The sequence below is a fragment of the Pygocentrus nattereri genome, chromosome 11 (assembly GCF_015220715.1).
Source record: "Pygocentrus nattereri isolate fPygNat1 chromosome 11, fPygNat1.pri, whole genome shotgun sequence".
Classification (NCBI taxonomy): Eukaryota; Metazoa; Chordata; class Actinopteri; order Characiformes; family Serrasalmidae; genus Pygocentrus; species Pygocentrus nattereri.
Window position 1 is genome coordinate 25827129 of NC_051221.1, and position 23792 is coordinate 25850920.

At 39.7% G+C, this 23792-nt stretch overlaps 1 protein-coding gene across 2 annotated transcripts in view; it reads right to left on the reverse strand.

The window, feature by feature from the left end:
- The window catches only part of roraa (RAR-related orphan receptor A, paralog a), a 305914-nt gene that overhangs the window by 11264 nt on the left and 270858 nt on the right, over positions 1–23792 (reverse strand). For both annotated transcript variants that reach the window (XM_017708331.2, XM_017708332.2), the window contains 6 exons: positions 13229–13314; positions 10554–10695; positions 5633–6028; positions 3885–4006; positions 2158–2290; positions 684–791 (listed from right to left, as the gene is read on the reverse strand). In XM_017708331.2, the coding sequence (XP_017563820.1) occupies positions 684–791; positions 2158–2290; positions 3885–4006; positions 5633–6028; positions 10554–10695; positions 13229–13314 (987 nt within the window). The remainder of the gene's footprint in view (positions 1–683; positions 792–2157; positions 2291–3884; positions 4007–5632; positions 6029–10553; positions 10696–13228; positions 13315–23792) is intronic.

Sequence of the window (23792 nt, forward strand, 5' to 3'; positions counted from 1 at the left end):
TTTCTAGACATAAGAAATATAAAGAAAGCTGGGCTGTGATCTAGGAGTAGCTGGCCTACTCTACATTCACAGGTAAGATAGATACAGTATGCATCTTGGTTTCTCAATTCATCACAAAAAATGTGTTTTAGGCAGAACCCACAGGGCCTTCTAGGCTCACAGAGAAGGCCTGATGATTTCTGTGAAATAAACACATATATTTATGTAATTTTTGTTCATTTTTATTTAACATAATAATCATACTCTTTGCATTTAAACTCTGCAAAGTATTGTAATACTTTTTCATTGTTGAAGGGGAATTCCACCATTTCAGAATTTCACATAGTTCAATCACTGAGATGTAAACAGAGTGTTTTAACATAAAATGGTGCATAGTAGAGAAACCTAATGACGCTGATGTCTTTACAGTGGTGGTGATAGGATTTTATATACTGTCAAAAATAACCAGTGAACCTACACATGTTCAATCTCTTGGTTAACAGGAGCTGAACTGCAGAGCAAACTCATAAGACTAACCACAAACATAGTTAAGAAGTGACAGAGCAACCAATCACAATTTTATTTCCAATAGATAACAAAAATGACACTGTAGGCCTTCTGGAAGTCCTAGATACATCACTAACTGTGAAAACACAAAAACACTTCATAGAACAACACAGAACATGAGGTTGTCTTCTACTTACCTAATGACTTAAACACATCCGGACCAGCATATTTTCCATCGAAATAGACTGTGTTGTTCTGAGGGTCAAAGGCACGGCACATTCTGACAAACACCACCTCCAAAGAGCCTAGAGCCAGCAAAAAACATCAGTGTGAGATTTTTCCAACCAGAAAGAATCATCACAGGCAGCATTTGTGCCATGAAACTCTGACTCATACTCCACTTTGATTTGGTCTGTAATTGCCAAGTCTCTCTGATAACCCACAGATTCCATCCTCTTCGTTTACGAGCCACACTGACTGTGTCATTTTGGTCGATGTTGGTCGATTGAATCTAAATTAAAAACCATCTCACTATCACTGAAATAGAGAGTATGTAATTCACTGAAATCCATATAACAACAGAAACGCCTCCATGCCTACTGTGATCTCCCTTTGTGCTGCATGTGTACTTTATGTGTGCTTGCATTCCCGTGTGTGTGACTCAGGTGGGCCGTTGTATTGTTGTTGTGAGTGGGAGATGTAATTCCGCTGAAGAGTGCTCACTGAGAACTGGATTAGAGGATAAACACACCGTAATGGAAGCCATTACCGAGCTTTAGGGAGATGCCACTGCTTTAGAATGTCACATCAGGCAAGGGATCCCTGTCAGTATGTCATTATTAATATTGGCAGAGCGAGCACAAATAACATGTAGGCACACATAGAGGGAGTGCAGAGCTTCAGGATTTGTTTGTGCATTGGAGAGCAGTTTGCCCCATCTTTTGAGAGGGGAGAGCTCAAACTATTTCACTCCATAAATACTTCAACCATGCTATGTCATCACTTCCTGCTTTTTTCTCATATTTGTCTCTGGGAATGCAGTGGAAAAGACTACAGAATATATGTGTATTACACAACCGCCACTCAAAACCCCACAAGCTTCATTGCTCTGAATCTGAATATGAAACATCAGAGAAGGTAGTCCAGTCTTAGATAAGGGTGAAGTGGACACTGTTATGCCAGTAGACATAAGTTTGCAGGCTTATTTTTGACTATTTTTAGGTAATATATTTTGTGTATATTTATATAAAGCCATTTGTACTATACAAATAATAAACTAATACATAATAACACATAATAATAAATTAACACATATTGCAGTATACACAAATATTTTATGCATTGTTATATTTATCAGCTATATATTGTTCAAAATATACGGCTGATAAATATATGTACGGTCTAAATAAATGTAAATAATTATTATTATTTACTGAATGTAACACTGGGAATATATATATATATATATATATATATATATATATATATATATATATGTATGTATATATATATATATATATATATATATATATATATATATATATATATATATATATATAATTATAATTTTAAAAACCATACATGCAAACTAATGCTTCCATACATTTGTCCTATTATTCGTAGACTATGCTATGCTAGCAGTGATATAATGCACAATCACAGTCTCAGTACCTGCTTTGAGCAGCACAATCTGATCGTTCTGACAGAGCTCCATGAAGCCGTCGATGCGCTTGGCGAACTCCACCACATACTGGATGGCCTCTGTGATTTTAATGGCGCACAACTGCCACATGACTTCTCTGGGCTGGGGAGCAGAACAAAACAGAGGAACGCTCTGTATCTGATTATCTCCTTCAATGTACTTAGTCTGTTCAAAGGTGCTACATGCAGAATTTTTCACATGAACATGTAAGTAAATGATCAGCAGTCAGTTCTGCTATCATCTGCTTTCAGAGTTGTTTGGAATGTTTTGTGCAGGCACTGTTTTCTAGATAGAGATGTTAGTTTATATAATCAGACAAGCTTTAGGCAAGCAGAGCTGATTAGCTGTGTTAGAAATATAAACTTTTCCGCACTTCCCTTTCATTTCCTCCAAACAGATGATTTTTTTGTGTGTGTCTGTATGATTCCATTTGTACAATGAATTTCTACAGCAGTTTACTGTGACTGCAACAAAATCAGTATTAACAAAATAATAACAAAAAAATTGACACCAGTTTGGACTGGCCATCTAAGTAAAAACATATACATAAACTACAAAAATGTTTTTTAGGGAAACAGCGCTGAGTGAGTGTGAACCCATTGCTCACAATCACGCACAGGTGTTTCGAAAAAGCACACATGAATAATAACAATGACACATTTCAAGATATTTTGGGGAGCACTGGCAAGAGAAGCATTACATCATCTACTACTACCACTGCTACTACTACTAATTCATTGAAAAATGTAATTGATCATATTACAATGCAAAAAAAAAACTTTGAAAGTGAAAACGTCTTAACATGAAATGCTTATGAAATGTATTTCTTGATGTTTGTTTATGTACCTTAAAGAAATAGTTATATTTAGTTATAGAAATAATTTTGCTTGTTTCAAGAAATAATGCACAAAACAAGCTAAATTATTTGCCAATAGAATAAGATGACTTCACTAGATAAAATCACTTAAAATTAGTACATTAAATAAGTAAAATAACCTTATAATGTTTTTACAACAATCTCAAAATAAGGAATATTACACTAGGTTTAAGATGATTTCACCTGGCAAGTTATCAATCTTTGCAGTGAGTGTATGAAAAGGATGGTCTTTATGATGGCAGCTATTACTGTTTTAATCTATGCAACATAATAATTTAATGATACTAATCCAGTTTCCACAATGCTAATGTCCATAACCATTACTTGTCAGCTACATTAGCTGGGTAGCTCCAGTGCAAAATTAAAGAAGCAAACTTTGAACACCAAACAGGTCTTTTTGATTGACTACATTTTGAGAAAGGGAAAAAAAAATCATTAAATCTGATTTTCCATTAAACTGTTGCTTTAAATCTTTCATAGAGCTCCTGTTTTTGGAAAACGTGTCTCCAAAATGGTAAGTAACTGTTAATGTAAAGAGATTTTATTTAAGTATTTTGGAGCCTTTCTATATTTATTTTTTAGACAATAATATGACATGATGTTAGGTCCAAGTTTATGCAACTGTTGTTTGAAAAGATATGAAATTAATCAGTTTCAGAATCATAGCAGGTTTCTCTCACCTAATTAAAAAGAGGTTAAAAGTGACCCCTGGAGTTGTTTCTGGTATCAAGCAGTTCAGCAACTTCTGGAAGGCTGAAACAGCCAATGAGGAGATGTGGGTGACAGTGGTTGTGGTGTATGTGCAGGGGAGAGTGTTACCTTGTTCTGGTAGCTCTCCATCTCCTCCTGCAGGAAGGCCTGCCAGGTCATCTGCTGCAGCTCCTCTCTCAGATACTGACACGTCTCCATGTGGGACTTGGAGATGTTCTGGGCCAGATGCTCTGCAACGGGCAAGCAGCGCAGCGTCAAACACTCAGACACGCACCAACACACATGAACACACACCCACACACACAGTGCACTCACAGATGTTCTACTCTATACATCCTAGACATAGTGCTTTTTTCCAATTTGCCAATAAACAGTGGCTGCTTTTAGTTGGGGAGATTGTTATTGTTGCAGAGACAGAGACAGAGATTTTCTCTTTAAGAGGCAGATTTGCCTGTGCAATATAAAAACAGTGTTTTGAGTATGTATGTGTGTTATTGCTGTTTTGCCTTTAAATTTGATTTAGAAGCTTGTTGACATTTTCTTCTACTACCTCTGGGATGAGGGCCTTGCTTGAGTAGTGGAATATTTTAAGGAATTGTGTTTTTCTGTATGTGTGTGTGTTAGAAGGGGAGATGAATATATGTGCATCAGGCTTGGAAACAAAGGTCACATTTGCTTTCAATAAAAAAAAGACAAAAGGGGAAAAAAAACACAAAGTATAAAAATCCAATCATGTTGAAAACACATCTGTTATAAGGAGTCCCAGAGCACAAGGGGAACCTAAAAAAATGATTTCCCTCGATGCGTGCCCTGCTGGATCCTGATTGGCCCTAATTAATGGAAACTAATTACAAAAAAGAGGCACTTTTAATGAGTCTCGGAGATGAGTCTCCAACCTCCTGCTATTTTAAGCCACCTTTGTGTCATTTGCCCCATGGTTGAGTTCTTCCCCATCTCCCACCCCCAGCGCAGCATCCCCCAGCAGCAATCACATAGTCCCTACTGCACAGTAGGGCTGCAACTAACTATTATGACTGTAACCGATTAGTTTGCAGATTAGTCGATTAATCGGCTAATCAAGTCTTTACGCCTTGTGCAGTTTCTTTGCTCAGGATATAGCAATTCAGTGTATTTGTAAACTACAGTAAACAGTAGCTTAATTTTCCATTTAATTTTTAAAGGGCTCATTATTACATAATTTTGTGTTTTAATTTTTCTCTGAGGATCAACTTTTAATGTTTGTGTGATATTACATACCAAAAAAAGTTTTTTGTTTTTTTTTGAAACGTTAAACATGTTTACATTCTACATCCAAAACTTTTATTTCAAAGATAGGGGCAGTCGTGGGCTTTGGGGCAGTCGTGGGCTGGAGGTTAGGGATCTGGCCCTGTGACCGGAAGGTTGCCGGTTCGATCCCCAGGGCCGACAGTCCATGACTGAGGTGTCCTTGAGCAAGACACCTAACCCCCAACTGCTCCCCGGGCGCCGTGGATAGGGCTGCCCACCACGCCGGGTAAGTGTGCTCACTGCCCCCTAGTGTGTGTGTTCACTGGTGTGTATGTGGTGTTTCACTTCACCGATGGGTTAAATGCGGAGGTGGAATTTCCCCGGTTATGGGATCAGAAAAAGTATCACTTAATATAAGAAAATGTTTTTTTTTAATATGGGCCTAAAATTGACCATGTACTTTATTGAAAACACTGTATTAGAACTGATCAAGGCTGAGGCTAACTTTGTTACCTTGTTACTTACAAAGTCTTCGATGACTGATTAGCTTAATCGACTAATATTTGCAGCCCCACTGAAAATCCTTCATATCTCTTTGCATCCTCCTTTGTAGTCTCAGCTATGCTTACCTAGCTCCGCCATTGAGACGGTGGGGGAGGTCTCTCCGTTGGTGAAGGAGCAGTAGGGGAAGAAGCCTGATCCTGGTGTGAAGTCGCAGATAGGCTCAGGTTTGATGCCGTTGATGTCCAGGCCGGACTGGTCAGGTGAGGGTTGGATGTCCAGGTAGAAGCTGCTGACGCCAGAGTCGGGCTTGGTGCCATCCGGCGTGTGTCCATCCATGTAGCCACTAAGCTCATCGTGCAGCTCGGTCAGGCCATTGGCGGATAGCCCATAGGTGGGGGTGAGCGGCTCTGCCTCGCCAGGCTGCTGCTGGTGGTCCCTCTGCTGCTGCTGAAGCCGGTGCTTCTGCACCTCTGCATACAGGCTGTCTCGCTGCTTCTTGGACATGCGGCCGAACTTCACCGCTGGAGAAGACAGAAAATGTGGTCATTCTCTCTTTCATCAGGAAATGTGTCCATAGAAATGTTTAGAATGGACCTAAGCTGGTGGTTCCCAACACCTGACCTGTTGGGACCAGGTTGTTCCCAACACCTGTTGCTTCGAAGATAAAACATTTTTTTTTATGATTAAATTATTGGGCCAGTTTTCCTGCCCAGGCTTAAAGGGGAATTCCACAGACTTTTCAAAATTTCTGCATAATTTAAACACTGAGATGTAAACATAGTCATTCAGAGTGGTCTGATATGAAGACTCAGATTTCTCTACAGTGGTGGTGACAGGAAGCATGTGAAGTCTACGCAAATATAGCTATTATATTTACTGTTCAACATACCTACATGCTTCTACTGAGTTTGTATATGTAATGCTGATGATGGTAAAATAGTGACAGAACTTTTTTTTTCTCAGAACAGAGAATGCTCCCTACATATTTTGGTATTTTGTCTCTCTATTATACATTTTCCAACTCATTAGCTTATTAATAAGCTGTTTGTAAGTTGAAATGGTGAAAAACATTAAGATATGTCTTACAGAGGATACTCAGGGACCAGTGAAGTGCTATATCCCTGAAGTTTGCATCTCTCTGAGGACACACTGGAGGTACAACCAAGTGGCAGCATTCCTTCACTACGGAAATCAGCAAACTAACATGTTAACATGTCCTTTTCCTCTGGGATGTGGCCCTAAGACAAGGAGCTTAATGTAGCAGCAGTGACAACACGGCCAGCCCAGCGGGAATGAGTTCTCTCCCTGCGCATTAGGAGAGTAATGGGTGTAAAATACTTCCCCACTTTGACATCTTTACAGCATTAACTTTCCACTGCTTCTTACCTGTCAGATTAAGACAGGGCCAGCAGACTCGGCCAGGATGACTCAGAGCGAACGAGACAAGGCACAAGACACAGTGAACATGTACAAGCCCAGTAAACAGAAGAGGGAGAGTGAATTGCAGAACAGCTAGCACTACTATCTGCCACAGAACCAGGTCTTTCAGACACAGTTGATGTAAAAGCTGTTAGAATAGAGGAAAAGGGCCTGCATAATATATTCTTTGTTAATCAATTCTTTGTTAACCCCTATATTATCCTCTGCAATACTGATACCATAAAAGTGTACTTCATTATTACAGCTACCCTTAACATTTTATGGTGAATGCACCAATAGGAATGGTCCAGAATGATCTAGAATAAAATCTTGTTACATAAACATACATTCAATAACTTTTACATAAGACGTTTCCTGTAAAGCTACCTGTAGAGATACGCTTTGTTACAACAGTGAGGTCATATTGCAAAGCGTATTACAATCACATTATGTACTGATAAAATCACTATACTAATATTGTGTCCATTAAGTGGACTAATGGCACTGCTCTACAATTAGTTTTTATCTTTCATGTCTAAATGAATGTCATCTCTGTAACTTTGGGTCATTTTTTAAATTAGCTGGAGATAAATGACTTGGAATGCAAAGAGAAAGAAAGCCTGAATGCTGAAGTACGAGGGAGTCCAGAGAAAAGAACTCCAGTTTCTGAGCACAGAGGAAATGAGAGGGGATTGACTATACAAGTTTGGCTTTAAGTTCTTTGTCACAGTGGAGGAGTGATAAAGATGACAATGGAGGGACTGACTAATGCAGAGATGGGGGAGTTTTGGAAATTCAACAGATGGTAAAGATAAAGAAAAAAAATGTAATAATAATATATATATATATATATATATATATATATATATATATATATATATATATATCAATAATTTTACTGATTATAAACAGTGAACAACTCAGACTCTGGAAGTTTCTCTATATTGAAGCTGTAACGGGGAGCGAGGAGGCGGACGCATATGCTGAGATAAGCGAGATTTATTAAGGGCAAATCCAGGGTCATGGTCAGAACAGTCCAGGGTCATTGAGCCAATACAGACAGAATGGTGTGCAGACATGACATAAACCAGAATCAACACTAACACAACAAACAGAGACCGATACATCAAACAAAGGCCCGGAATGGAAGACCAAAACAAAGGAGCACATGGAGTAGTGGGAGGAGCCAATTGTGACAGAAGAATTTTAAACAGGTTTTTAGTAACATTTTCCAATTTAAGTGACCAAATTCTCATTACTGCAACACCATAAGATTTAAAGATAAGCCTATTTAAGTATTTTAAAGCTGATTATTAAAATATACATATTTTAAATTACATAGCATTTTGCAATTTTATCTCATTACCATGACACACTGACAGTCATTAAGTTTTTTTTTTAAACACAGTTCAGTTGTTTTGGTTCATATTCGTTCATGTTACAAGGAAAACAATCAAGAAATAAAAAGTAAAGAGATTTAAGTAATCATTTTTACTAATCAAAAAAGGTGAATAAAGACATATTGATAGTATTAAACATACTTGGACACATATAATGAGATGGTAATAAAAACTAAATGGAGTTTTATTACATATGGAGGCACACACCCAGATAGTGTTAGGGTAACATGTATGTAAAACTAATACAGAATGAACCTGTATCTTAGAATTTGTTTTAACTAGTTGAACTTTAGTAATCTGCTTTGCTCTGTGTCAATGAGCATAAAATATCAACAGCACCAATGAGGCTAATGTGAGTCTCTTTTAATTTCACACGGCACGGCTGCAGAGCAGACTGCAAGTGATAAATGCCATGTAAGTGCTCTGTGCATGCTTCTACTGGCACACAGCTCGTGGTAAACTTAAAGTTTTGAGCACAGTGACTGTGCATCACTTCCATTGTCGTTCGTGCAGTACTCAATGGGCCAAGCTGACCAATGCACTGCAGAAACACTGGATATCACTTCTGATGTAAAAGGGGCTTGACATACATGTGCTGTCAACGCCTGGTTAAAGGCCTGCTCTGAACACTGCAGCCTTACTACCAGTCTGCTGTTCTAGAATCACATTGCACTGATGAATGCAATTGATAACTAATCAAGATCATAATTTTAATGATGTTTTTGTGCAGCAATAGTGTGTATGAGAGAGAGAGACAGTACAAGGCAGATGGGGGCCAGCAAGCTCCCGTCTGAGTGAAGTCAGAAGTCACCTTGCCTGTCCTGGTTGTATGTGAGAGAGCAGCCCAGCAGACTCTGATGGCCTGGCCTGATTACTGCCTCCTGTTACGGGCCACAGTCACACAGCCCAGCCAGAGCCCCTGCAGGGGGCCTTCACATAAACACCCGCACACACACACACACGCTCTCACCTGTGCTCCCGATAATGCTGCTCACCTGCGATGGCTTTAATGAGCCTTCCTAATGACAGTCATTTAATAAAAGCTACTTGCTGTCACACTCTCTCCACCCAGAGTTGGTCATGCCCCGAAGTGCAACACAAGACCTAACTCAGGAAACAGTGCGCCTGGCCATTGATCTTGTCACCAGCTTGGAAGAAAGCAGCGTTTGCTTTCTAAACGCAGCCACCACAGAATACCAAATGACATGGCAGTCTGAAGTGCAGTCTAAAAAAACATGCATGTCTGTAGTCATATGTATTCAACTTTCCAGAGAAAAAGTGCCTTTTTGCCTTTTGCCCACAGCATACACAGATACATGGATGAGAGGAGTCGATCACAGATTGACATTCTCACTCTGCGACGTCGGAGGTATTCTAACATCTTAACCTCATCTTACCTAACATTTCGTCAGCATCCTCTTAACTCATTAAAATCTGCCCCCAGAGTTTTTTTGTATGCTCTATGTACCGAGTGAGTGTGCGTATATTCTGAAGAGTGAAGTATATTCATGTGTCTGCTTGCTCGAAATGTGAGTTTATAACAAATTCAAATCAAATAACCACTAAATATCAAAATAACTACATCAAAAACATTAGACATTAATGGAGAACAGTACTCTAAAGGGCCGAAACAGATATTATTTTGGTTCCGCATTAAAAGGTTAAGAGTAATGCAAGCGAACAATGGACACATCCTGGATAAAGGTCTAATCAAGTTATAGGTGTTTCATTTACTCCACACGTTAAATTTAGGGAATCAGTTCACCTTCGGAGCTTTTATTTTTCAGAAGTGGAGAGTCAGTACCTTTGCTGTTTCTAGCCTGTTAAATATAATAACATAATTACAGAATTATTACACATTTATACAGTGTACTGACTGGATCGAGTTTTCTGACTATTTTTTGTTTATTTCTATATCAAGAATCTAAGCACAACAATTACTTTTCATCACATAAGTCATATTTAAGTATCTCTTCTACTTACAACCATATCTGTCATATTGACTGAAAGTTTAGACTCCACAATACTGACAGAATTTCTCAAGTGTTTGACAGCAGTCTCTTTGTAGACCGACACATTTAGCCTAGGCAGCCTAAAATCCATTCATATATTCCAGCACATGTATTTTTCCAGCTCATGTTGGCATGGCTTTAAAGCCCTCTTTAAGAGACAGGGCCTGTGCCTCCTAGTGCCCACCAGTCCAGGTTGACGTCAGCCCCAAACTCACCATCCCGCGACATGCCCACAGCCAGACACTTCTGCAGCCTGCAGTGCTGGCAGCGGTTTCGGCTGGTACGGTCAATCAGGCAGTTCTTCTGACGCGGGCACGAGTACGCAGCATTGCTCTGCTGACTCCTCCTGAAGAAACCCTGCAGGACACATAGGGAGAAGACCGTTATGAAGTAAACTCCATAATGCATGACTACATTCTCTTTCAAACAATAAATGCTAACAGAAATTATTCAATTGAGAGAAAATAAAACACAAAGAAGTTTAAATAACTACCCACATAATGTAAAGAATCTACCAACTAAAGGTCTTTCTTAGAAATGCTCGTCTAAGCCAAGAACCACTTAGGAGCCTTTATTTTTAAGAGTGTACAGTAACCAAGGATGTGGTCATAAACAGAAGCACAAGGTTAAGGGGTGAGATCACTTCTGTTAATCCTGAGTCATATACATGAAATCACTGTTTCAGCAGGGGACAAATCTGTTTTATATAATTCTGCATAATACTGGCAAGGGGCTGAAATAAAAGCCGCTTAGCTAATGCGCTGTACTCTGTGCCACTATTTGCATGCCTGTGATTGTAAATAATGGCGAGTTTGGGCACGGCTATTAGAGTCGAATAACAGAGTCCAAAACCAGTGGGTGTTGAAAGAGACGGAGAGTGAGGGAGAGAGAGACATAGGCAGAGAGAGACAGCGAGAGAGAGTGTGCAGCCACACTCAGTTGATACCTCATCCCTTTTACTTAATGAATTGATTCCAGCACACCATTAACATACCCCACTCCACTGCTCGATACACATATGTCTTAATTAGTTGCTCATTGGCTGTTTAATTACAAGAAAACAGCTGACAGCTGCCAAGTTGCTTTCTAATGGCAGCCATTATGAAAGTGGGGTAGGACTGCCGGTGACAAGCGGCACTCCTTAATAATGCTATGATTTATGGGCCAGAGCGGTGTGCTCGCACATATCATTAAATGCCTCTCTGCCTGAAGTAATTAGCAATCATTAAAGATACATTTCAGCAGTTTATTCTTCAGGCTTGTACATTTTTTTCCCCTCTCTTTCGCTGGGCTCTGTGAGTGAGCAAGATGCTGAACAGGGAGTCTGTCTTTCATTCAAAAATAGTCGAACCCCAGCGTTTGTTCATTTCTGCTACGCTTTGCAATGCCTGCCTGTAGAATACTAACAACCAGCCCCAGTGACAAGTGGCAAACAAGAATACACAATAAGCATATAATTCCCTCTGCTGAGTGGATGGCATGTTTGAAACAAACACAAAAAGGGGAAAAAAAACTCAACAGTGTAGCAAAACAGCTAACGATGCGCTATAATTCAAAGCACTGCACTTTTGATGGTTTTATTTGCGGAGGAGAGAATGACTGCAGAGCTAAAGTCAGAAAAAATAAAAATCTCCCAGAGAGGGCAGAAGGAAAATGAGTTGTGGAAGTCACTTTGTCCTAATAATCACATAGTGGAGTGATAGAGTTATTAGAGCCTGGTGTGCTCCAGTGAGTAATGATGAACGTACTGATTTTTACATGTTTGGTACTTTAGTGAAGCTAGCAAAGATATTACAGCTATTTAGATTAACATGTTCATAAAGTATTAAATTGATAAGTTATTAACATCACTCCATTAATGTAGTTTCTGCGTTTGACCTTATTAACCATCTGTAGTAATGTGGGCCAAAACCCATCTGCTTGTACTCTGTATGATGTTGATACGTTCAGCACCTTTTTCAGGCTATGCTGGACAGTGCTCATGGAAGACCTATGGATAAATCAACAAGCAGCTAACTACCAAAAGCAACAACAAAGTGGAAAGTTACAGTTCCCCCCAAGAGCATCCACTATAACAAGAATCCACTGGCTGTATAAAAAAGAGAGCATGAGGCTACAATTACGGATATATACACTTGCTGGTTGGCAAAATATACTGTTGCTCTTACTCAATACTGATAGTAAAAATCATAAACTGTGTTCACTAAAGTGACTGACATTCAAGTTATAACACTGTTAATGAAGATTTATTCCCAAGTAATGGCAGGGCCCTATATCATTTCTGTATATTTCTGTATGTTACAATTTCTATGTGACTGCAGATACAATTATGTTTTTTGTATCTGTAGTCACCTAATATAAACAACTCATATTAATAGTTGCTTTTAATACAAATAAATATGTATGAAAAATATCACTTAAATTTGAGAGCATCATAATCTTTCATCTTTTCAAGTGGCATTCCTAAGTAGACCTGTAGCTAATTAATTCTGTTATATGGGAATGATGCATCATAGCAGTGCTATAAATGGAACAAGTGTCTGTCACATCAGTTTAAGGCTCCTTATCATTTACTTCATAAAAATATAATTATTCACAAATATTTAAAAAACACACACACACACACACACACATATATATATGTGTGTGTGTGTGTGTTATGTTATATATATATATATATATATATATATATATATATATATATATATATATATATACACTCACACACACACACACACACACACACGTGTTTGTGTTTTCCTAGTGTGTGTCTCCACCTTGTTTTTTTGTTTTTACACTAACACACACCTTTTCTATGTTTTTTTATTCTTGACACATTCACACACATACATACACACCCACACACATGGATATTTGTTAGCTTGCTTACCTTACAGCCCTCACATGTTATCACACCGTAATGGATGCCTGATGATTTGTCTCCACAGATCTTGCAGGGAATAATTTCAATTTGAGCTGCGGAGAAGAAAGAGAAAGAGAGAAGAAACAGTCAGGATTTTCTTTCGCTGTCACCAGTCACAGCACAACACCTCCGCCACGGCTGTGTGTCGCTACATGAAACAGCGTGGAGCTTCAAACGCATCTCTTCCCTGCCATGCGCTGAAAGCTGAAACTACACGGCTTACAGAGGAGGCCATCTTAACTCTGAACACAACCTCCTGCAAACCACGGCAAAAGCAATGTCAGTTACCAGCATAAATAAACCCACAAAATACCCACATCTTAACTGCTACCAGACCCATTGGGGAGCAATAACAGGCCGTTTGACATGGAGCACCTACAGCACTGGACTTATTTCAGGAGTGAATACGGACTATGTGTTGCCTTCAAAGGCATGTAAGCCCAAACAAATCTTTCACAACTGCTAAGAAAGGCAGGGCCCCACTGTAGTACAAGAAAGGGGGCACAGGTAGACACTGAATGCTGCTGATTTATACTGGAAACTGTAGCAATACACAGTATACACAATACATATTGTGCATTTATATGTACAATACCCTATTTTCAGACAATAGACAAGTACTCACTGGTAACTATGTAAATTCAACATCAGTGAAACATGTATTGGGTGGCGAACTGTATGGTCTGTCCTGAAAATAGAGTGCAAGACCATACTGATAACACTGGAATAACATCTGCACCTTATATTTCCACTCTATCATAAATACACTGACTCAGACAACACCAATGTTTCGATGTTTCCCAGTCAAAACCATGCTACGCTAAAACAAAGAATAGTTATTGCAATACAATAGCTCAATATACATTATTTCAGCATTTAAATGATAGGATCAGTGCCAATTACCCAGATCTGTGCTAACATACATAAATCACAAAGCCTAGCAGAATATACCTGACTGTGCACATTCTCTGTGTTCAGTAGGATTAGAGTAGAAAAGGTGCTGCTTAATGTAGCCTAAGCATTTTATTTCTACTTGACAGAAACCACTCCTGCCACAGTTTCTTCAGATCTTGAGCCAAAGCTCCCTGCAGCCACCCGCCTGTCTCCACACAAAGACAGTAGCTTTATAATACTTTGTTGAACCTCATAAATCTAATCGCTCGGAATTCACTTGCTCACATCAAATTTGCCTTCACTGCCCATTTTATCAGCTGCCCGCGAGCTCCTGTTGTGTCATCTGGATAATGTCAGAGCCTCATGCCATCCCCAAGGAAAACACATACTCACAGGTTTTTCTTATACAGTGTAAGGACACAAAGTCATGCATGTGTATTATATATAATAGTATATATAGCCAACTATCCTAAAAATAAAAGCAACAAAAAGGGTTTTAATTAATGCACTGACATGGGTAGCGAGGGCTGATGTTGATATATGATATTTTTCATACACGTATCTGCTGATGTCAATACTGATAAGTAACCATTTATTAAATTAAAAGGAAATCTGTCTGGATTAGCATTACATAAAAGTAACACTTCTATGTATATGGTTTAAAAAGTGTAGACATTTCAGTATATTATTCTCTTTAAAAGGATGCTTCTTCAAGGGTTCTTTAATATAGAAAATGGTTCAATACAGAACACCATGAACAATCAAAGAACCCTTTGCATGTGTAAAGGTTCTCTGTATCATGAAAGGGTTCTTCAGATTGATGGAAAATGTGTGTGAATGTGCTATAGATGGTCCTATATGGAACCTTTTTGAAAAGGGCTCTTCTACTGTTATATATTTGACAGTGAAAAAAAGAAACCTTTGGGTGCTATAGAGAACCATCTATAGCACACTCTCCATCAATCTGAAGAACCCATTCATGATGCAAAGAACCCTTTAGACATGCAAATTCTATATAGAACCACTTTCTTTACTATAGAACCCTTAAAGAACCATATTTTTAATAGTGTACCTCAGCATCACCTAAACGTTCTCCTCTTATGGAGTACAATAAATACATCTTCGAATATCTGTTAGAAATATTAAATCTAAATATCTGCCTAATGTCAGATCATGTCATACTGACATGATTCAAATATCTTACTTCTAGTGGATGGTTCTTTAGAGAACTATTTTTGGAAATAAGATTAACTTATGTAAAGTTTAAAGCACCACCATATAATGGCAGAACCCTGGTCAAGATGGGCAAATGCTCTTTAAACCTTTAAAGATTCTTCAAACTCACAAATCTCTCTATTAAACATGGTTCTTTAGGGAACCAAATGGGGGTTTTTCTATGGCATTGCTCAAGCAACATTTGTAGCATGTAACAATCTGTATGTTAGAAGATGTTTTTAAGCTTAACGCTAAGCTTAAACTCAGAAATCAAAGTAGTTTATGAAACACTTTACAAAATGAGGACATTCTATGGTAGCATTTCTGTATTTTTGTCCTGAAAATATACAAAAACTCACTCACCCACCCACCCTTCAAATGGCTGATTTACTAACCCTCTCTGCATAACCACCGAATGGTCCGCCCTGTCAGCATGCTCTCTCAGCCCGTAAGCACTGTATTAGTCGACATGTCAGTCAGGCCGGCACACACGGAGCACCAACAGAAGCCATCCTCTCCTCTCTGGAGAAAGCATCTTAGGCCGTGGGATGCTGGAGTCATTACGGCCTGTAATCAGCTATGATTACTGCCACAGTGCAGCCAGATTACTTCAGAGTAAGACCATCTAGCCCGAGCCTTCTCTGATGAGCTACTTCTGTAATGAATATTTTAAGAGAAACGTATAATTATCTCCTTTTTTTGTGTGCTGTATCAGTGTGGTGGGCCCTCACCACATGGGCACTACACTCGATTGTTTGTTTTCATGTTCTCCCGCCACGAGCACTAGAGCGCCAGTGTGTTCCTATTCCTTTAGCATTTTCAGCCTCATTACTTACATAATTTGTTCTGACATGCACTTAGAACAACTGAAGCATGCAGTAATTAAGGCTGGCTGTGGTTGGGGTCCAGCAGAGGTGGTGCACTGGACATTTTTGAACAGCAGGTGGCAGCGGAGTGCTGCGTACACCACCCCACCCCCCTGCTTCTCCCCGGCTTTAGCTCCCAGCCTCCGCTCATTAACTAGCTGTGTCTCAAGTAAAGTCCTTCCGCAGTGTTTGAGCAATGTGTTCACAAAGGAAATGCAACCAAATGAACATGCAACTAATCAAAAAGGGGAGTTTATGCCATAGAAGAACCACTCTGGTTCATTAAAGAACCTTTTAAAGGATGATATGCTTAACTATTTTGTAAATGAGATGTGCAAGTGTAAAGAATTGTTTTTTTTTTTTGAAGCGCATAGAGCTGCTGAAAACGATATTGTTTAATGCCGCACTGTTTGCATTATGTTTACTGCTGCCATTTGTATTGGAGGAGCCACCAGAATGCACTACAGATAAAAATGTTCAAAATGGTCATCACACTGAGCAAAACAGCTCTGACAAATGAAGACACAAAATAGTTCAGAGTGAGCATTTTTGATTTTTTGAAATAAGCACTTGCTTGCATAGATTCCACGTTTAGTGAGCCACAACAGAGCCGGACAGATTGGGTTCAGAAAGTAAATGAAGTTCTCAGAACATTGTCAGTAAACTAAATTGGCTTATTATCTTAAGATAGCTGGGTAGAATTAGCAAAATGAGCTCACTGAAACAAGATTATGGGCAAGACTTGTACCCCCACTGTTAACTATTAAAGTACATAGCGTATTTGCTAACTAGGTAGAATTGATTCGCAAAGCCTATTGCACAAAATCAAGAACAGTACTTAGTCTTAACTTGGACTTGGGACCCTTCTGCTAGCGAGTAAAGTACAAAGGGTACAGTGTAAGAATACAACGTGGATTGAAGCACCGGCACTGTCCTAAGGGTTAGCACCTCCACAGTGCTGGCTCTGCTACAGCGGCTTTAGCCGACAGCCTTTAGCCCTCAAGCCTGGCACCCTTGGCATTGGTGCCAGGCTTGCGGGCTGAAGGCTGTGAGCAAAAGCCGCTGAGGCAGAGCCAGCTGCCTCCGCGAACGCCTCTCTTTGCTTCCTCTCCCCAGGCGCAGCTCAGAGGGCCCTCCATCTTCGAGCAGGCAGACTCTGTGCCACATCAGGCAAGGGCAGAGGGGGTGAAGCGGACAGAATGGTGCGCTAGGCACCGGCCAGGGTATGACTCATTGACCAGCGTGGAAGATACAGTAGGAAGAGGCCCCGGGAGCAAACACACTGCTTCTCTGTCTACCCTCTCCACATGAAAACGGTCACAAAGCTCTTTGTCTCCAGCCTGGCTCGCACAGCGGGCTTCTGGACTCGCTCCGTGCTCCTTTTGTCTAGAGAGAGAGGCTAAACCGAAACCGATCACCTAAAAATCTCTTTACCAGGAGAAAGGGGAGAACCACAAAGAAAATGCACAGCGATAAGCACTTTCAAACATTCAAGAGGCTATGAAAACAGCACCAGATATTGTTCAATTGTATGGTTTTGTATAATGTACGTCTATTTTTAGGTTTTCAACAAATACGAATGTTTTATGCAGAATATTCCTGAATAAATGAACAGGTGACTAAAACCACTGTAGTACCACTACAGTAAAAACACAAAATGTGTAGCAATAAACGCTCTCAAATGCTTGTGGCGGTAAAAATATATGATACTAAAACAGCTTACATGCTAATCTTTTTATGCTTGAATGAATGAATGAACGAATAGGTGACTAAAATGTATTCTGTAGCGCCGGGAGACTAAAGTTCAAACACCCAGAGCACTTTAGTGAATTCACACAGAGCTTATCAAACAGAGCATCATGTGGAGTAAGTACAGTGGATCTAGAAGTCAATATCTATTGACAGGAGGCCCAGTGTTAGTGGACACACAGCAGTAGAGACCGACATGTCTGCACGCACATGGTTGAGAGTCCGGCAGGCTCGAAGAAGTTCAGGGCACACACACTCCCAGCAAACCAAAGCCTTTTAAGGGCTGATCAAAGTTGGAATAGCATATAAGCTTTTATATTCTGCAAACTGTCATTTGTTTTTGATCCAGTGTGAGTCAGTGGAACCAACATTTGAACATAAGAAATGTTTCATCTGTGATAGCTGAGCTAGCTGGCAGGTGCACAGCGTAACGAGCGGACACTCAGCACAATCTGCGACTGTTCTTTTTCTCCTCAGTTCCATCTTTATAAGTGAACGTTGTCTCTGCTAGGCCAAAATATCCGGGCTCCAAAATCAGTCTGGAAGATTTAGCCTGTCTACAACAATACTGAATCCTTTTGTACAGTATTCATAAAATAAAGGCATTAAATATGTTTAAGTATGATTTGATTATCTCTCCATTTTGTCTCATCTTCTGTAATTAGAGAAGGCAGCAGTGCTTTCACTCACTGCAGTGAAAGACCCAGCACTACCCTTCTGCAAACTCAAGCTACAGAAGCAGAGCGAATAGAAGGAATGCTAAAACTGCTTGACAAACAAGCTGTGTGAACATACAGAATGTGTTACAGTAGGCAGTTTATTATAGCACCTAGAAATGAAGGTTTGGTAGCCGAGTCACTGACATGAGTAAATTAACCACAACAGAGACAGTTCTTTTTTGGAAACAGGACCTACAGCAGTGACTGGCTGATGTTTTGCTAGATCTACTGACCACTGATTTACTACAAACTCTCTCACTTGCTTGTTTTTATACAAAACCTTCATCTCCAAAATGGTAACTTTACAGGAGAAAGCTAAATATTCTTAATGCTATTCAATGTAATATGTTTTTTACTAGTAATTTTGGCAGTTTCTAATGGTCAATTCATCATGAACACACACAAAGTAAAGAGCAGCTGGCATTTTCTAATTATATAAAAGAATAAAAAATGACAAAAATGGAGATACAAGGTTTTGTTCCAACGGCAACATGTATCTGATAAATGGAAGTACATATATGCAGGGCCTAAGTTGTAAATGCTGAGGTCCTAGAACACCAGGTAGTGGTGTGTCTGGCAGGTTTACCCATAACATAATATATATAATGATTGTTGTTGATATTGCATAAATTCCACATTTTTAGGCCTAAAAAAAGGAACAAGTACATACATTCATAATTAGTCTCCATGTCTATGCAAGCTGTTCATATCTTTGGTAGGTGTGGTGGAGGGTCAGTTAGCATTAGAGACAGAGGCTGATCAAGGGCGGTTAGTTAGAGTGTTCGACTCTGTTGTGCCTCCCTGGAGCCCAGTTCAAGGTCACTGAGTCAGAGGCCTGAGGAGATAGTGACGTGTCATCCTGCTTGTCTTTTTCACTTTCTCTCTGGGCCTGCCTGCCTCTCTTTCTCTCTCTACACTCCTTCTGTCTGGATGTCTGCTTCCCTCTTTCTCTTCTCCCTCTTTCTCTGTCCTCCATGCAGCTCTCAGATCAAGCCCTTTGGGAGAAAATCCTCTCTAGTAGATGCTCCATTCTTGTACCCATGGAACTCAATTGTCACTCGCGCACCAAAAGGCCATTGTAATTGGCTTGACGCATCGTTCATGCACATAAATTCCGGCAGAAGCCATATTTCATAGTATAATGTAAGCAGTGACGGAGAGATGGGTTGTCTGAGCCAGGCCGTGAGCATGAAACGCAGCAATTATGAGCAGAACGTTTCAAACTCTGCTCAAGCCAGGCTTCCTGCACTAAAAAGAACAAATGAAGACAGTGAAAAGTCAGTTAGAAAAAACAGACACTTCATCAAAAAGGCAGACAAAGATCATTACGCTGTAACGCATACTAACGGCTCGGTGCTAGCCTGTCACAGCCGTACCGTTCTTTCAAGCGCATTAGTGCTGACATCAGCATCACAAAGGCACTCTCTCGCCGAGCTGAGCGCTTTTCCACCGAGCTCCTTTAATGCGCTCTCGCCTCATTTGTACCTGAAGAGCGTCATTCAGGAGGGAGGCAAAAGTGGGATGTTGACACAATATATTGGAGGCGTGTGAAATATTCAGGGGCTTTGCCTCGCTAATGGAGGGAGGGCTGCCTTGCTAGTTTCACCACACAGCCTTCTGTCTCCACATTAAACGCCTTTGCTCACATTCTTTTGCAGTTTAAGGAAATGGTCCAGATTTCCAACCCACGTATCAGCATTTTTGTTTGTCATACGAAGGGGAAAAAAGGCAGAGAGTTCAATGAGATAAACACCTATTGTGATTTTTCCCCACAAATCTGCACAAAAGCTCCTGCTATTTCTACACTGTGCTCAAATCTCAACCAGCACTTGGGCAGTTTACACAAACTGGCAGACACAACATCCAACAGCAGAGGACAGATGCTGACTGCATTCATAACTCTGTTATGTGAGATTAACCCTTTGTGTCAATATGTCAGAGGTACTGCATCAATGCAGCTGATTTAAAAATACTGTACACAGGATTTCCACATTCATACACACATAAATAATGCTCATTTTATTCCAAGACTGCTCTAGGCTGATCATTTGGATGGTATCTAAACAAATATTTTATTCCTTCTAAAAGACAAGAAGCATAATGACACAGCAGATTGCCATAGATACGTTCAAAGGAGCATTTGGTGCTGGTCCACAACTGGTCTCTCTCTGTTTCTCTGTATATTTGTGTGGGGGCGGTTGCTAATGTGGGTGTGCGTTGACAGCTGTCAGTGACCAAATGACGCAAGCCAGCGGGCTCATGTCAGGGGCTTATGTAAGCGATTGGACAGCAGTACTGGAACTGTGTCCAGCACAGCATTACAGCCAGATTAACAATGGGCCTTCCAGCCGGAAAGGCACAAATGGCAGTTTCATCAAACTGCATTCTGAAAAAAATTAAACACCTTTTACACTGCTCACTGATATCACCCATATTTATTATCTGACTGTATTCATTTATTAAACATGCACCTCTTTTATGACTGGGTCAGTAAAGCTGGGAATTTTGTATTAAGTATTGGGAATGATGTATGATATTGGATATAACCCCTATTCTGCACATTCCAGTAATTTTACATCAATGCTAGATATCAAAAAGTCTTAAGATGATAACCCTGGAAGCTATATTAATTAAATGGGAAGTTGCAGTTCAAAATTCTGATTGGCTGAGTCATTCCACTATACACATTAATAGAAAGTTACGTTGCCTGGAAACCCTAGCTTACTGTTAATGATTGTTTGGTAAAAGAATTGCTAATAGCATTTGTGATTAATAAACTAACTTTATATAAATTATTTAACATTAATGTATTTCATTATACTGTATATAACTGCCATTTAACCTGTGCACTATAGTGATTTTACTAGGGATGTGCATTCCAGCTACTTCTGATATTTGGTTATCTGTAGGTGTTTAAGCACAGGGGTCTGGTTAACCAATCTAAAAAGAGAAAAATCAAACAATGAACTTCAGCTGAAATTAATGCAGAGCTGTTGTATTTTAGGTGACAGCACTGGTGTTGCACCAAAATGTAGCAGAGGAAATTTTCAAAATATTTTTTATTTAAATACAGCTGAAGGAAACTGCTAAGTTTTCATGTCAAATTAGTAATACAATAGAGACTGAGCAGTTTCTGGACCTCGCAATACCCTAGCCTGTTTAGCCTTAAAAGCTGTGCTATCTCTGGCCTCTCAGTCATGTCCATAATAAAGCTTCACTGGCAAAATGCTAACAATAAGGCACTCATGTTTCTTATCGATTAGGTATATTACAATAAATATTTTCTCCATTTCTCTGTAATGAAATGCAACAAATACCTGAATAGTGATTTCAGTTCTCAAATACTGAATACCAAAGTACCAAAGCTCATTCCTAGATTTTACCACAACTACAACAAATCTTATTGTAGCTTATTGTTTTAATAAACACTTGCACACACACACACACACACACACACACACACACACACACACACAATAAGATTACAATGTATCTACAGCGAGAGCTTATCCATTGCATCTTGTTTTTGCTGAGGCACTACAGTCATGTTGTAATTTAAGAGAACAGAACAGGAGCTTTTTTCTCTTTCTTTATTCCCTTTTGAGCAGAAGAGGGAAGGTTATTTGAATGTCAGTGGCAGAGGACAGCAGTGCTACACACGCACAGACGGAATAGCATAAATGTGTAATTTGTTTGGGGATTGTAGCTTGTTGGCATATTACCATGAGACCCAACTGACAGCATGTACTTCATTTGAGCTATGTGCGATCACACACACACACACACACACACACACACACACACACACACACACACACACACACACACACACACACACAATTCTGAGGAAAGCCCTGTATCATCATACAAAACAAAATAAAAATGCTGAAATGTTACTGCACACAGACAAATAAAAGATAAAATTTCTGCAATGAAATATGTATGATGGTTTTTAACTATGTGATGTGGACTAAGTGAGAGCCACTGGGTGAATTTGTGTGCTTGTTTATTTGTTGCTTCTCTGATAATTCTCCACTCTTAATCGCAGGCTTCTACTCTGCTATGATCCAGAGCCATGTGGGACTGAGAGCAGATCTGAGAGATAGAGGGGCTGATGAGAAACAGTGAAACACAGACAGACAGAAAGCGAGCGAGAGAGAGAGAGAGAGACGAACAGAAAGAGAAAAAGAGAGACAGACACAATCTCTACATTCCCCTACTAACCCTTACCAGTACCCACCATATAAACATGCAGGGTAAAATCACTCTCAGTCACTACCTTGGCCAATGTGGTGGCAAACTCCTTGCACAGGGGGAAACTTGAAAACATGCACAAAATGCTATAAAAAAGCATTGGGAGTGTAACAATATCACTGAGCCCACGAGTAGATTTGTTTCATACTGTGATTATGATTCAGTATTCTGACAATATTTTGAACAAAATTCAAATTAATAACACTGGTAGCAGTAATAATATTGTTGTGCAAATTTCTAATGACACCAGAGCTGTGGGCTGGAGGTTTCTGTGCATAATTTGTTAGGTCCCCTTCACCCTGAGCAAGTATTATTTGGGTGGTGGATCATTCTCAGCACTGATGTGGTGGTGGTGTGTTAGTATGTGTTGTGTTGGTTTGAGAGTTATAGATCATTCAGCATAAATGGTGCCTTCACATATGCGCACGTCACCCATGCCAAGTGCATTAATGCACCTGCATACCATCACAGATGCTGGCTTTTGAACTGTATGCTGAAAACTTTTGATTTGTTCAAGAACAGGGAACTTTTCCACTTCACCTCAGTCCTTTAAATGAGCTCAGGCCCAGATAAGATGGTGGCTGGATCCTGTTTATATATGGTTTCTTCTTTGCCTGGTAGAGGTTTAACTCGCATTTGTGGATGCAGCGACAAACTGTATTCATAGACAGTGGTATTTGGAAGTGTTCCTGAGCCCATGCAGTGATTTCCACTACAGAGTTGTGTCTGTTTTTAATGCTGTGCAGCCAGAAGGACACGGCCGTCCAATATTGTTTTCTGGCGTTGTCCTTTGCATACAGAGATTTCTCTGAATTCTCTAAATCTTTAGATGAT